We start from the raw sequence: 13256 nt of genomic DNA, 5'->3' as shown, positions 1-13256 counted from the left end.
TCTCTCTCTCTCTACACTTCTTTCTTCTCCAGGTGCATATACACTTACTATAACCCACTTTTCACATCCAACCTTTATTTTACTCCACATAATCCTTGAATTAATACATTTATAGTCCATCTTTTCCTGCCATAACTTATCCTTCAACATTATTGCTACTCCTTCTTTAGCTCTAACTCTATTTGAAACCCCTGACCTAATCCCATTTATTCCTCTCCACTGAAACTCTCCCAACCCCTTCAGCTTTGTTTCACTTAAAGCCAGGACATCCAGCTTCTTTTCATTCATAACATCCACAATCATCTCTTTCTTATCATTTGCACAACATCCACGCACATTCAGACTTCCCACTTTGACAATTTTCTTCTCATTCTTTTTAGTAATTTTTACAGGAAAAGGGGTTACTAGCCCATTGTTCCCGGCATTTTAGTTGACTTTTACAACACGCCTGGCTTACAGAGAAAAGATTCTGATTCCACTTCCCCATGGATATAAAAGGAAAAGTAATAAGACCAAGAACTATTAAAATCATAGAAAACTCAGATGAATGTGTATAAATAAACATGTACATGTATGTATAGTGTGACCTAAGTGTAAGTAGAAGTAGCAAGACGTACCTGTAATCTTGCATATTTATGAGACAGACAAAAGACACCAGCAATCCTACCATCATGTAAAACAATTACAGACTTTCGTTTCACACTCACTTGGCAGGACGGTAGTACCCCCCTGTGTGGTTGCTATCTACCAACCTACTACCTATAATACCTACTATAATACTACCTATATACTACCTACCTTTTTACATTAAGTAATTAATACAGCAGAAGGGATTACTAGCCTCTTGCTCCTGGCATTTTATTTGCCTCTTACAACATGAATGGCTTATCGAGGAAGGATTCTTTTTCATGTGAAACATGGGTTGTGAATGTTGCAGTGAGGAGGGTTCTAGAGGCAGTGGACATGTCATTTTAAAGGGCAATGTGTGGTGTGAATATTATGCAGAGAATTCATAGTTTGGAAATTAGGAGGAGGTGTGGGGTTACTAAAAGTATTATCTAAAGCAGGGGTTGGCAAACTTTTCATTGCAGGGGCCACATTCAGAAATTCACAATTTTCAAGGGCCACATAGTATATTAAGTAAATTAATATTTAAAATAACCTAAATAAAAGGTTTTTAAAGAAAAGTAATTAATTTTTTAAAGTAGAAACTTCACATGATCTTGGTAGGCCACATGAAAACCTCTGGCCGGCCACATGCAGCCCACGGGCCGTAGTTTGCCCACCATTGATCCAGAGGGCTGAGGAGAGGTTGTGAGATGGTTTGGACATTCAGAGTGGATGGAATAAAATATGATGACTTGGAGGGTGTATAAATCTGTAGTGGAGGGCAAGCAGGGAAGGGGGATGGAGGGAGGAGGCAAAGGAGGTTTTGTATGTAAGGGAAGTTTGGATATCCAACATGCATGTGTGAATGTATAAGATAGGAGTGAGTGTAGGCAAGTGGTTTTTGTGACTTTAATGTACTGTTGGAGTGTAACCAAGGTTAACATTTATAAAGGGATTTAGGGAAACCAGTTAGCCAGGCCAGAGTCCTGGAGGTGGGAAATACAGTGCTTGCACTCTGAAGGAGAGGTGGGGATGCTACAGATTAGAGGTGGATCTGAATTGTTGTATCTGTGCACCTCTAGCAAAACAGGGATGGGCTGAGTAATGGTGTAAGTGTTTCTTCCTTTTCAGATCACCCTACCTCTGTGGGAGATGGCTGGTGTGTTAAAAAATCAATTTTTTTTTTTTTTTAACAAGTCGGCTGTCTCCCATCGAGGCAGGGTGACCCAAAAAGAAAAAATCCCCAAAAAGAAAATACTTTCATCATCATTCAACACTTTCACCTCACTCACACATAATCACTGTTTTTGCAAAGGTGCTCAGGGCACAACAGTTTAGAAGCATATACATATAAAGAGACACAACATATCCCTCCAAACTGCTAATATCCCAAAACCCCTCCTTTAGGGTGCAGGCTTTGTACTTCCCATTTCTAGAACTCAAGTCCGGCTATATAAAAATAACTGGTTTCCCTGAATCCCTTCACTAAATATTACCCTGCTCACACTACAACAGCTCGTCAGGTCCCAAATACCATTCACTCCTATCGAACACGCTCGTGCACGCCTGCTGGAAGTCCAAGCCCCTCGCCCACAAAACCTCCCTTACCCCTTCCAACCTTTTCGAGGACAACCCCTACCCCGCCTTCCTTCCCCTACAGATTTAAATGCTCTCCATGTCATTCTACTTTGATCCATTCTCTCTAAATGACCAAACCACCTCAACAACCCCTCTTCAGCCCTCTGACTAATACTTTTATTAACTCCACACCTTTTCCTAATTTCCACTCTCCGAATTTTCTGCATAATATTTACACCACACATTGCCCTTAGACAGGACATCTCCATTGCCTCCAACCGCCTCCTCGCTGCTGCATTCACAACCCAAGCTTCACACCTGTATAAGAGTGTTGGTACTACTATACTTTCATACGTTCCCTTCTTTGCATCCATAGATAATGTTTTTTGTCTCCACATTTATCTCAACACACCACTCACCTTTTTTTTCCTAATCAAATCTATGATTAACCTCATCCTTCATAAATCCATCCACTGACACGTCAACTTCCAAGTATCTGAAAACATTCACTTCTTCCATACTCCCCCTCCCCAATTTGATATCCAATTTTTCTTTATCTAAATTTACATTTGATACCCTCATCACCTTAATCTTTTCTATGTTCACTTTCAACTTTCTACCTTTACACACACCCCCAACTTCGTCCACTAACCTTTGCAATTTTTCTTTAGAATCTCCCATAAGCATAGTATCATCAGCAAAAAGCAACTGTGTCAGTTCCCATTTTGTATTTGATTCCCCATAATTTAATCCCACCCCTCTCCTGAGCACCCTAGCATTTACTTCTTTTACAACCCCATCCATAAATATATTAAACAACCATGGTGACATTACACATCCCTGTCTAAGACCTACTTTTACTGGGAAGTAGTCTCCCTCTCTTCTACACACCCTAACCTGAGCCTCACTATCCTCATAAAAACTCTTTACAGCATTTAGTAACTTACCACCTATTCCATAAACTTGCAACATCTGCCACATTTCTCCTCTATCCACTCTATCATATGCCTTTTCTAAATCCATAAATCCAATAAAAACTTCCCTACCTTTATCTAAATACTGTTCACATATATGCTTCAATGTAAACACTTGATCTTCACATCCCCTACCCACTCTGAAAACTTGCTCATCCACAATCCTACATTCTGTCTTACCTCTAATTCTTTCAATCATAACCCTACCATACACTTTTCCTGGTATACTCAGTAAACTTATTCCTCTATAATTTTTATGATCTCTTTTGTCCTCCTTCCCTTTATATAAAGGGACTATACATGCTCTCTGCCAGTCTCTAGGTACCTTCCCCTCTTTCATACATTTATTAAACAAAAATACCAACCACTCCAACACTATATCCCCCCCTACTTTTAACATTTCTGTCATGATCCCATCAGTTCCAGCTGCTTTACCCCCTTTCATTCTACGTAATGCCTCACGCACCTCCCCCACACTCACATCCTGTTCTTCTTCACTCCTAAAAGATGGTATACCTCCCTGGCCAGTACATGAAATTACCACTTCCCTTTCTTCATTGACATTTAAAAGTTCCTCAAAATATTCTCACCATCTACCCAAAACCTCCATCTCCCCATCTACTAACTCCCCTACTCTTTTTAACTGACAAATCCATTCGTTCTCTAGGCTTTCTCAACTTGTTTAACTCCAAAAATTTTTCTTATTTTCATTAAAATTTCTTGACATTGCCTCTCCCACTCTATCATCTGCTCTCCTTTTCCACTCGCTCACCACTCTCTTTACCTTTCTTTTACTCTCCATATACTCTACTCTTCTTATAATACTTCTGCTTTGTAAAAACCTCTCATAGCTTACTTTTTCTCTTTTATCACACCCTTTACTTCATCATTCCACCAATCACTCCTCTTTCCACCTGCCCCCACCCTCCTATAACCACAAACTTCTGCCCCACATTCTAATACTGCATTTTTAAAACTATTCCAACCCTCTTCAACCCCCCCCCCCCCCCACTACTCATACTTGCACCAGCCCACCTTTCTGCCAATACGTAGTTGCTTATATCTCACCCGAACTTCCTCCTCCCTTAGTTTATACACTTTCACCTCCCTCTTACTTGTTGTCGCCATTTTCCTCTTTTCCCATCTACCTCTTACTCTAACTGTACCTACAACTAGATAATGATCCAATATATCAGTTGCCCCTCTATAAAAATGTACATCCTGGAGCCTACCCATCAACCTTTTATTCACCAATACATAATCTAACAAACTACTTTCATTACGTGCTATATCATACCTTGTATATTTATTTATCCTCTTCTTCATAAAATATGTATTACTTATTACCAAACCTCTTTCTACACATAGCTCAATTAAAGGCTTCCCATTTTCATTTACTCCTGGCACCCCAAATTTACCTACTACTCCCTCCACCATATTTTTGCCCACTTTAGCATTGAAATCCCCAACCACCATTACTCTCACACTTGGTTCAAAACTCCCCACGCATTCACTCAACATTTCCCAAAATCTTTCTCTCTCTCCTCTACACTTCTCTCTTCTCCAGGTGCATATACACTTACTATAACCCACTTTTCACATCCAACCTTTATTTTACTCCACATAATCCTTGAATTAATACATTTATAGCCCCTCTTTTCCTGCCATAACTTATCCTTCAACATTAGTGCTACTCCTTCTTTAGCTCTAACTCTATTTGAAACCCCTGACCTAACCCCATTTATTCCTCTCCACTGAAACTCTCCCACCCCCTTCAGCTTTGTTTCACTTAAAACCAGGACATCCTACCTCTTCTCATTCATAACATCCACAATCATCTCTTTCTTATCATTTGCACAACATCCACGCACATTCAGACTTCCCACTTTGACAATTTTCTTCTTCTTATTCTTTTTAGTAATTATTAAAGGAAAAGGGGTTACTAGCCCATTGTTCCCAGCATTTTAGTTGACTTTTACAACATGCACGGCTAACGGAGAAAAGATTCTTATTCCACTTCCCCCATGGATATAAAAGGAAAAGTAATAAGACCAAGAACTTTCTTTCTTTCAGCGCACCAACCATATCCCACTGAGGTGGGGTGGCCCAAAAGGAAAAACAAAAGTTTCGCCTTTTAAATTTAGTAATATATTCAGGAGAAGGGGTTACTAGCCCCTTGCTCCCGGCATTTTAGTCGCCTCTTACGACACGCATGGCTTACGGAGGAAGAATTCTGTTCCACTTCCCCATGGAGATTAGAGGAAATAGACAAGAACAAGAACTAGAAAGAAAATAGAAGAAAACCCAGAGGGGTATGTATATACTTTATGATTGTACATGTATGTGCAGTGTGACCTAAGTGTAAGTAGAAGTAGCAAGACGTACCTGTAATCTTGCATATTTATGAGACAGACAAAAGACACCAGCAATCCTACCATCATGTAAAACAATTACAGACTTTCGTTTCACACTCACTTGGCAGGATGGTAGTACCCCTCTGGGTGGCTGCTTTCTACAACCTACTACATATTAAAAAATCATATTCATTCTAAATAACAAATATATTATTCAGTAAAACACATTATTGTATTCTTGTGATTGAGAATGCTGTTGCTGTAGATTCTGGTGAATTTTTTTTTTGTTTTAGCCACTGCAAACATATCACTTACTAATCCATTATGTTATCCTTCACAAAAATTAGACACACTCCTATGTACACTTCGATATTCAATGTATATTTGCGAATGTTCAAATAATGTATTCCTGTAAAGTGTCAAATGTGCAGTGTTTTTGTACTTGCCTTATTAAAATTATGCTTTGCTAGGTATTTTGTCTGTTATATTATTGCCTTTGCACTTTCAGTACCACCAGCAATATTCTTGGGTGCCATTATTAATGTGCAGTGATTGGAAAAGTATGTACAGCGCTAGTCACAGCATTATGCCAGGTGAGCGCCCGGCATAATGCCGTGACGAAAATCAAAGGCCTGCCATACAGGGGGGTGTTTTTTCATCAGTGCATTATGTCGGGTAGCAGCTGTTAGCATGACGTCATGGCCTGCCGCCACACTCCACAGAGACTCCTCAGTGCTCATGTGGCTGCCGTGGTGAGAGGAAGTGTTGCACTTTTGTCTCTCATCCACCCCATCTTTTGTCCGGTGTTCCCTTTGGTTTTGGGGCTATACATGTTTGATTATGGATAAAAGGAAGTCTTTAACACCTGAAACTATAGCTCAAATCATAGGGCTTCACAAAGCTGGGCACCCCAGATGAAAGAAATAGTGGAGAATGTTGGTGTGTGTGAACGTTTAGTGAGGAACTGGGTGCAGCATTTCAAGGCTGGTGGCGGTGTCAAGTTACTGTCTGCCAAACCTCGGCCTGGCTCCTCAAAGAAGACATCATTTTCTCTCAGAGGTGTCTGTAAGAACTGTTAACAGATGTGTGTGTCAGAACTGGGCTACAGTAGTCACTGCCAGGTTAAGAATCCAATCCTCTCTAAGCCACAGAAGAAATGTAGGCTGGATTATGCCAAAAAAAACATCTTCACTGGAATCCTCAACAGTGGTCTGAAGTACTTTCGAGTGATGAAGCAACCGTCACCTGTAACCGTGCGGGACATGTACCAGCCCAGGGGTAGTGACCTGCTAGACCCACGCTACACCTGTGGGACCACCAAACACCCAGACTCGCTCATGGTTTGGGGTGTTTCAGTGCTCAGAGTGCTGGTGAACTCATTGTGCTTCCCAAAAACTGTATATAAACCAGTATAATTATGTACTTGGAGTTATTGTGTAACAATTTACCTGAGGCATTTGACAAGTGTGGGGCTACAGTTTTTATACAGGATGGTACACTGTGTCATACTGCCAAATCTGTAGTTCATTGGCTTAAGGACTGTGAAGTGAGGTTCTTTAATGACTGGCCAGGCTATTCTCCAGACCTAAACCACATTGAGAACCTCTGGTCAATAGTGGAACGAAGTTTACTTGGCAAGGATATTAGTTCCATCCCACAGCTGGAGGCTGCTCTACATGAGGCATGGAATATTATACCTCCTCAAACCCTCAAGGATTTGTGTGAGTGTCTTCCTACATGGCTGAGGGACATGATTAAGCATAAAGGACACAGCACCAAGTATTAAAACCTCAGTAAGTGTGCAAATATGTGTTATAATCTTTCATGGTATGTGTTTGTGTTTGGTACGTGTGTGGGGGAGGGGGCGGCATAATGCCATGACTAGCACTGTAGGTAAGTGAAGAAATGCCCTACAAATATTTTTTATTAGGTGTGCAGTATTATTTCACTCCAGACCTGAATGTACACTATCTATTAATGCACATGATTTAAGGCCACTGTGTTTAACCTGAGTGGGTATTGTTAATTTAAATTTTCTTCTTTGTTTCACTGGTTGCAAATTATTTTTTTATCTCTCTGGTTGTATCTGATACCCTGCTGTGTCAGAGAGTTGGTTTAGCTTGTATGCAAATGGTTAGGTAAGTGCTTAGCTAATTTACCAAATGAGTCACCAGTCATTGAAAGTTTACCAAACTCATGGCTCCCAAAGGGGCTGCAGCCTAATATTTGAGAATCACTAAGTTGAAGGCACTGAAAATAATATAGAGAAGACAACAGAGTTTAAGATTTACTCTGGTCATGGCTTCCAAGGGCCCATAGCCTAATGTTTGAGAATAATTAAGCCGAACTCAATGAAAAGAACATATACAAGTTTGCAAGACTACAGAGTTTCAATGTATGTTAATTATAAGGTAATAAGTAGATTAGATGTTTGTAACAAAGTCAACTAAAATGAATAAGTGTCTTATGGTAAAGTATTTATTAATTGTTACCAGTTAATTGTTTTCCTGTAGACTGAGGAGCGTAAGAAACAGTTGAAGCGTGAGGGCAAGGATACCCGGGTTGATGAAGATGACCCTGAAAAATTAAAGCGCGCTGTATATGTTCAAACGATGAAACTCTTTGCTGATATGGAGAGAAAACGTCGACAACAAGAAACTCGCGACCAAGAAGAAAGAAAAAGAAAGAGAGATTTAGAGATAGAAGAGGAAGAACAGAGGAAAGCAGAAAAGGAATGGCAAAAAAATTTTGAGGTAAATAATTTATTTGATAGCATTTCATTATGATAACCACAATATTCCTTTATATACTCTACTAGTTTCTCACAGTAAGTACGTATAAGGAAATATAATGTATCTTTTAGTCTTTAAAACAATTAGCAATGCATTAACGCATCTTCGCTGTTCATTTTTTCCCATGCATAATGCAGGAGATGTGAGCAAGTTGCCCTTTATTACATTTGTATCTCAGTAACTTTTCCTATTTTAATAGTTAAAAGTGACCAGAGTAATTACTAATGGATCATTTAATCAAACTTCACAGTGACCACTAAAAGGATTTGTCAGATGATATTCCCACTCTTATATATAGTGCCTGATTGAATAACAAAAAGGCACAATACCGTGACTGGAACACTGCACGTAATCCACACATAGGAGAAAGAAACTTAGGTTGATATTTTTGTCCAATTTAGACCATTAACTAATGGTCCAAGTTGGACCAAAAAGTTGTCATAAGTTTCTGCCATGTGCAGGATATTTGTGCATAGTGCCTGGTTGTATATTTCAGCACTGATGTATGCTTAACTCTTTCAGTGTCGAGACCCCTGATCTCTCTCTGTATCGAAAATTTTTCAAAAAAACAAATTATTTTTCTTATCAAATGATAGAGAGTCTTTTCCTGATGGTAATGACACCAAAAGTACGAAATTTGATGGAAAACTTGTGAAATTACGTTCTCGCGAAGTTAGCAATCTCGGCGATATTTACGCATAGGCGATTTTGCCCACTTTGAGCCCTATTTTCGGCCAATTCCATTGTTCCAGTTGAGTAAAATCATACCCAATTTGCTAGAACTCCATTCGTTCTATCAATTGAGTACAAGAAACCACCCATTTACCGATTTCAACTACCCAATAAAGTGGTCAGAAATTGGCAATTTGGCTAATTTCACACAGATTTCAAAAGATGCCAATTTCAATATAGAGTCCAGAATAAACAAGGCAGACATTCCTGGCACTAAAATAATATTTTCTCTGTTCATTAGTCATGTCTCCAGCCCCTCTTATATTACTCTTCTTTTCCATTTTGAATTTTTATTGTCACAAAAAATAGAAGATTTACTGTTATGCAGACTACTTCATTATTATAATAATTGTATAAATAATGTCAACTTTTTAGATTGGCCAGTTGAACACATACTGGACAGTGACATCATTTATTTACTCTTGAGCATCAAAAACCAAACATTTCTGCTACTTTGAGCTCAATTTCAAGGTGCTTTTCATTGTGAAACCAATCAACATCATCTCCATTACTGTAATATATCTTCCATTCTATCAAATGAGACCAAGAAAATGAGAATACAACCATAAATACCATACGAAAATGCACTGCAAAGTCACTGTTTTAAACCAAAAACACAGTCAGAGTTTTTTTTTTCTCTTTATGCACTGAGTTCAGTAGGATTTTTTTTATACTGTGCACACTGACCATGCAGACCCATTCTTTCATATGTAGGCCTACCAGCTTTCTTCCACCAGATTTGAAGGAGCTAGAATTTTGGCGTAGTATTACAGGACTGACACTGGCTCTCAAGCCATAATATTATGGGACCGACACTGAAAGGGTTAATTAGCTATGGTAGGTCCCTGACTTGTGATGTTACACTCTTACAATGTTGGTGCTTTGAAACCAATTACAGTGGAACCTTGATTTTCGTATGCTCTAGTCTGTATGTAAAACTATAGTTTTTTTTTTTTTTTTTTTTTTTTTTTTTTTTTTTTTTTTTTTTTTTTTCTCTCTCAACAAGTCGGCCGTCTCCCACCAAGGCAGGGTGACCCAAAAAAGAAAGAAAATCCCCAAAAAGAAAATACTTTCATCATCATTCAACACTTTCACCACACACACATTATCACTGTTTTTGCAGAGGTGCTCAGAATACAACAGTTTAGAAGCATATACATATAAAGATACACAACATATCCCTCCAAACTGCTAATATCCCAAACCCCTCCTTTAAAGTGCAGACATTGTACTTCCCATTTTCAGGACTCAAGTCCGGTTATATAAAATAACCGGTTTCCCTGAATCCCTTCACTAAATATTACCCTGCTCACACTCCAACAGATTGTCAGGTCCCAAATACCATTCGTCTCCATTCACTCCTATCTAACACGCTCACGCACGCTTGCTGGAAGTCCAAGCCCCTCGCCCACAAAACCTCCTTTACCCCCTCTCTCCAACCTTTTCGAGGACGACCCCTACCCCTCCTTCCTTTCCCTATAGATTTATATGCTTTCCATGTCATTGTACTTTGATCCATTCTCTCTAAATGACCAAACCACCTCAACAAACCCTCTTCAGCCCTCTTGACTAATACTTTTATTAATTCCACACCTTTTCCTAATTTCCACACTCCGAATTTTCTGCATAATATTTGCACCACACATTGCCCTTAGACAGGACATCTCCACTGCCTCCAACCGCCTCCTCGCTGCTATAACTATAGTTATTCTCTATAAAATGTACTTTTTGTTAATATTTCCCATAAGAAATAATGTAAATCCAATTAATCCGTTCCAGACACCCAAAAATATTACCAAAAAATACATTTTATAGAGAATACGAAAACTGATGTTCCACTGTAGTACATAAAAATGTTTCACTAATTTTTAAAATTAAAATATGAAAAGCTAGTTAAAATCTACAAGTTAGGCAACTTTACTTGAAACTGATGGCTCAAAAGCATTAATGACTTACAAACACTGACCAGCAGTTGTGATCATGGCAAATATTCAAAGAGTAAGTGTCAATAAATAGTTTTCTTGACTTTTTTTTTCACCAAATGCATTCATATTTTTCATTTGTTCATATTATGTGGAGAGCTTATGTTAGTTTATTAGTCAAGAACTGTAGAGTCAACGGTTATGATTGTTTAAGCTATATTCATTATTTTAAATTAATATTTTTCACCACATTCATTGATATTTTGTGTGTGTGTGTTATTCATATGTGGTGCACTTCCATTTGTTTGGTAAAGATTGGTCAAGAACATTATATACACTGTAATAAAAAAATTATTTTAAGATTGGCCAAGAATGTTAGTTTTTTTTTTTTTTTTCAACAAGTCGGCCGTCTCCCACCGAGGCAGGGTGACCCAAAAAGAAAGAAAATCCCCAAAAAGAAAATACTTTCATCATCATTCAACTCTTTCACCTCACTCACACATAATCACTGTTTTTGCAGAGGTGCCCAGAATACAACAGTTTAGAAGTTTTTTTTTTTTTTTTTTTTTTATCACACTGGCCGATTCCCACCAAGGCAGGGTGGCCCGAAAAAGAAAAACTTTCACCATCATTCACTCCATCACTGTCTTGCCAGAAGGGTGCTTTACACTACAGTTTTTAAACTGCAACATTAACACCCCTCCTTCAGAGTGCAGGCACTGTACTTCCCATCTCCAGGACTCAAGTCCGGCCTGCCGGTTTCCCTGAATCCCTTCATAAATGTTACTTTGCTCACACTCCAACAGCACGTCAAGTATTAAAAACCATTTGTCTCCATTCACTCCTATCAAACACGCTCACGCATGCCTGCTGGAAGTCCAAGCCCCTCGCACACAAAACCTCCTTTACCCCCTCCCTCCAACCCTTCCTAGGCCGACCCCTACCCCGCCTTCCTTCCACTACAGACTGATACACTCTTGAAGTTATTCTGTTTCGCTCCATTCTCTCTACATGTCCGAACCACCTCAACAACCCTTCCTCAGCCCTCTGGACAACAGTTTTGGTAATCCCGCACCTCCTCCTAACTTCCAAACTACGAATTCTCTGCATTATATTCACACCACACATTGCCCTCAGACATGACATCTCCACTGCCTCCAGCCTTCTCCTCGCTGCAACATTCATCACCCATGCTTCACACCCATATAAGAGCGTTGGTAAAACTATACTCTCATACATTCCCCTCTTTGCCTCCAAGGACAAAGTTCTCTGTCTCCACAGACTCCTAAGTGCACCACTCACTCTTTTTCCCTCATCAATTCTATGATTCACCTCATCTTTCATAGACCCATCCGCTGACACGTCCACTCCCAAATATCTGAATACGTTCACCTCCTCCATACTCTCTCCCTCCAATCTGATATTCAATCTTTCATCACCTAATCTTTTTGTTATCCTCATAACCTTACTCTTTCCTGTATTCACCTTTAATTTTCTTCTTTTGCACACCCTACCAAATTCAAGTTTAGAAGTATATACGTATAAAAATACATAATATATCCCTCCAAACTGCCAATATCTCAAACCCCTCCTTTAGAGTGCAGGCATTGTACTTCCCATTTCCAGGACTCAAGTCCATTTATATAAAATAACCGGTTTCCCTGAATCCCTTCACTAAATATTACCCTGCTCACACTCCAACAGCTCATCATGTCTCAAATACCATTTGTCTCCATTCACTCCTATCTAACACGCTCACGCACGCTTGCTGGAAGTCCAAATCCCTCGCCCACAACACCTCCTTTACCCCTCCCTCCAACCTTTTCGAGGATGACCCCTACCCTGCCTTCCTTCCCCTACAGATTTATACGCTCTCCATGACATTCTACTTTGATCCATTTTCTCTAAATGACCAAACCACTTCAACAAACCCTCTTCAGCCCTCTGACTAATACTTTTATTAACTCCACACCTTCTCTTAATTTCCACACTCTGAATTTTCTGCATATTTACACCACACATTGACCTTAGACAGGACATCTCCACTGCCTCCAACTGCCTCCTCGCTGCAGCATTTACAACCCAAGCTTCACACTCGTATAAGAGTGTTGGTACTACTATACTTTCATACATTCCCTTGTTTTCCTCCATAGATAACATTTTTTGCCTCCATATATACCTCAATGCACCACTCATCTTTTTTCCTTCATCAATTCTATGATTAACCTCATCCTTCATAAATCCATCCGCCGACACGTCAACTCCCAAATATCTGAAAACATTCACTTCTTCCAT

General features: G+C 39.3%; 1 protein-coding gene across 13 annotated transcripts in view; it reads left to right on the top strand.

Annotated features, from left to right (window-relative positions):
* LOC128703016 (dnaJ homolog subfamily C member 8) overlaps positions 1–13256 on the top strand; it is a 178045-nt gene that overhangs the window by 72142 nt on the left and 92647 nt on the right. For all 13 annotated transcript variants that reach the window (XR_008409189.2, XR_008409192.2, XR_008409191.2 and 10 more), the window contains one exon: positions 8029–8268. Coding sequence is in view for 9 of the 13 variants with exons in the window: in XM_053797560.2 (XP_053653535.1) it covers positions 8029–8268 (240 nt within the window). In the remaining 4 variants the exon portion in view is untranslated. The remainder of the gene's footprint in view (positions 1–8028; positions 8269–13256) is intronic.

Source organism: Cherax quadricarinatus, chromosome 86 (genome assembly GCF_038502225.1).
Source record: "Cherax quadricarinatus isolate ZL_2023a chromosome 86, ASM3850222v1, whole genome shotgun sequence".
In the NCBI taxonomy this organism is placed as follows: domain Eukaryota; kingdom Metazoa; phylum Arthropoda; class Malacostraca; order Decapoda; family Parastacidae; genus Cherax; species Cherax quadricarinatus.
Note: the sequence above shows the minus strand (reverse complement) of the source record. Positions and strands in the feature narration are given on the sequence as shown.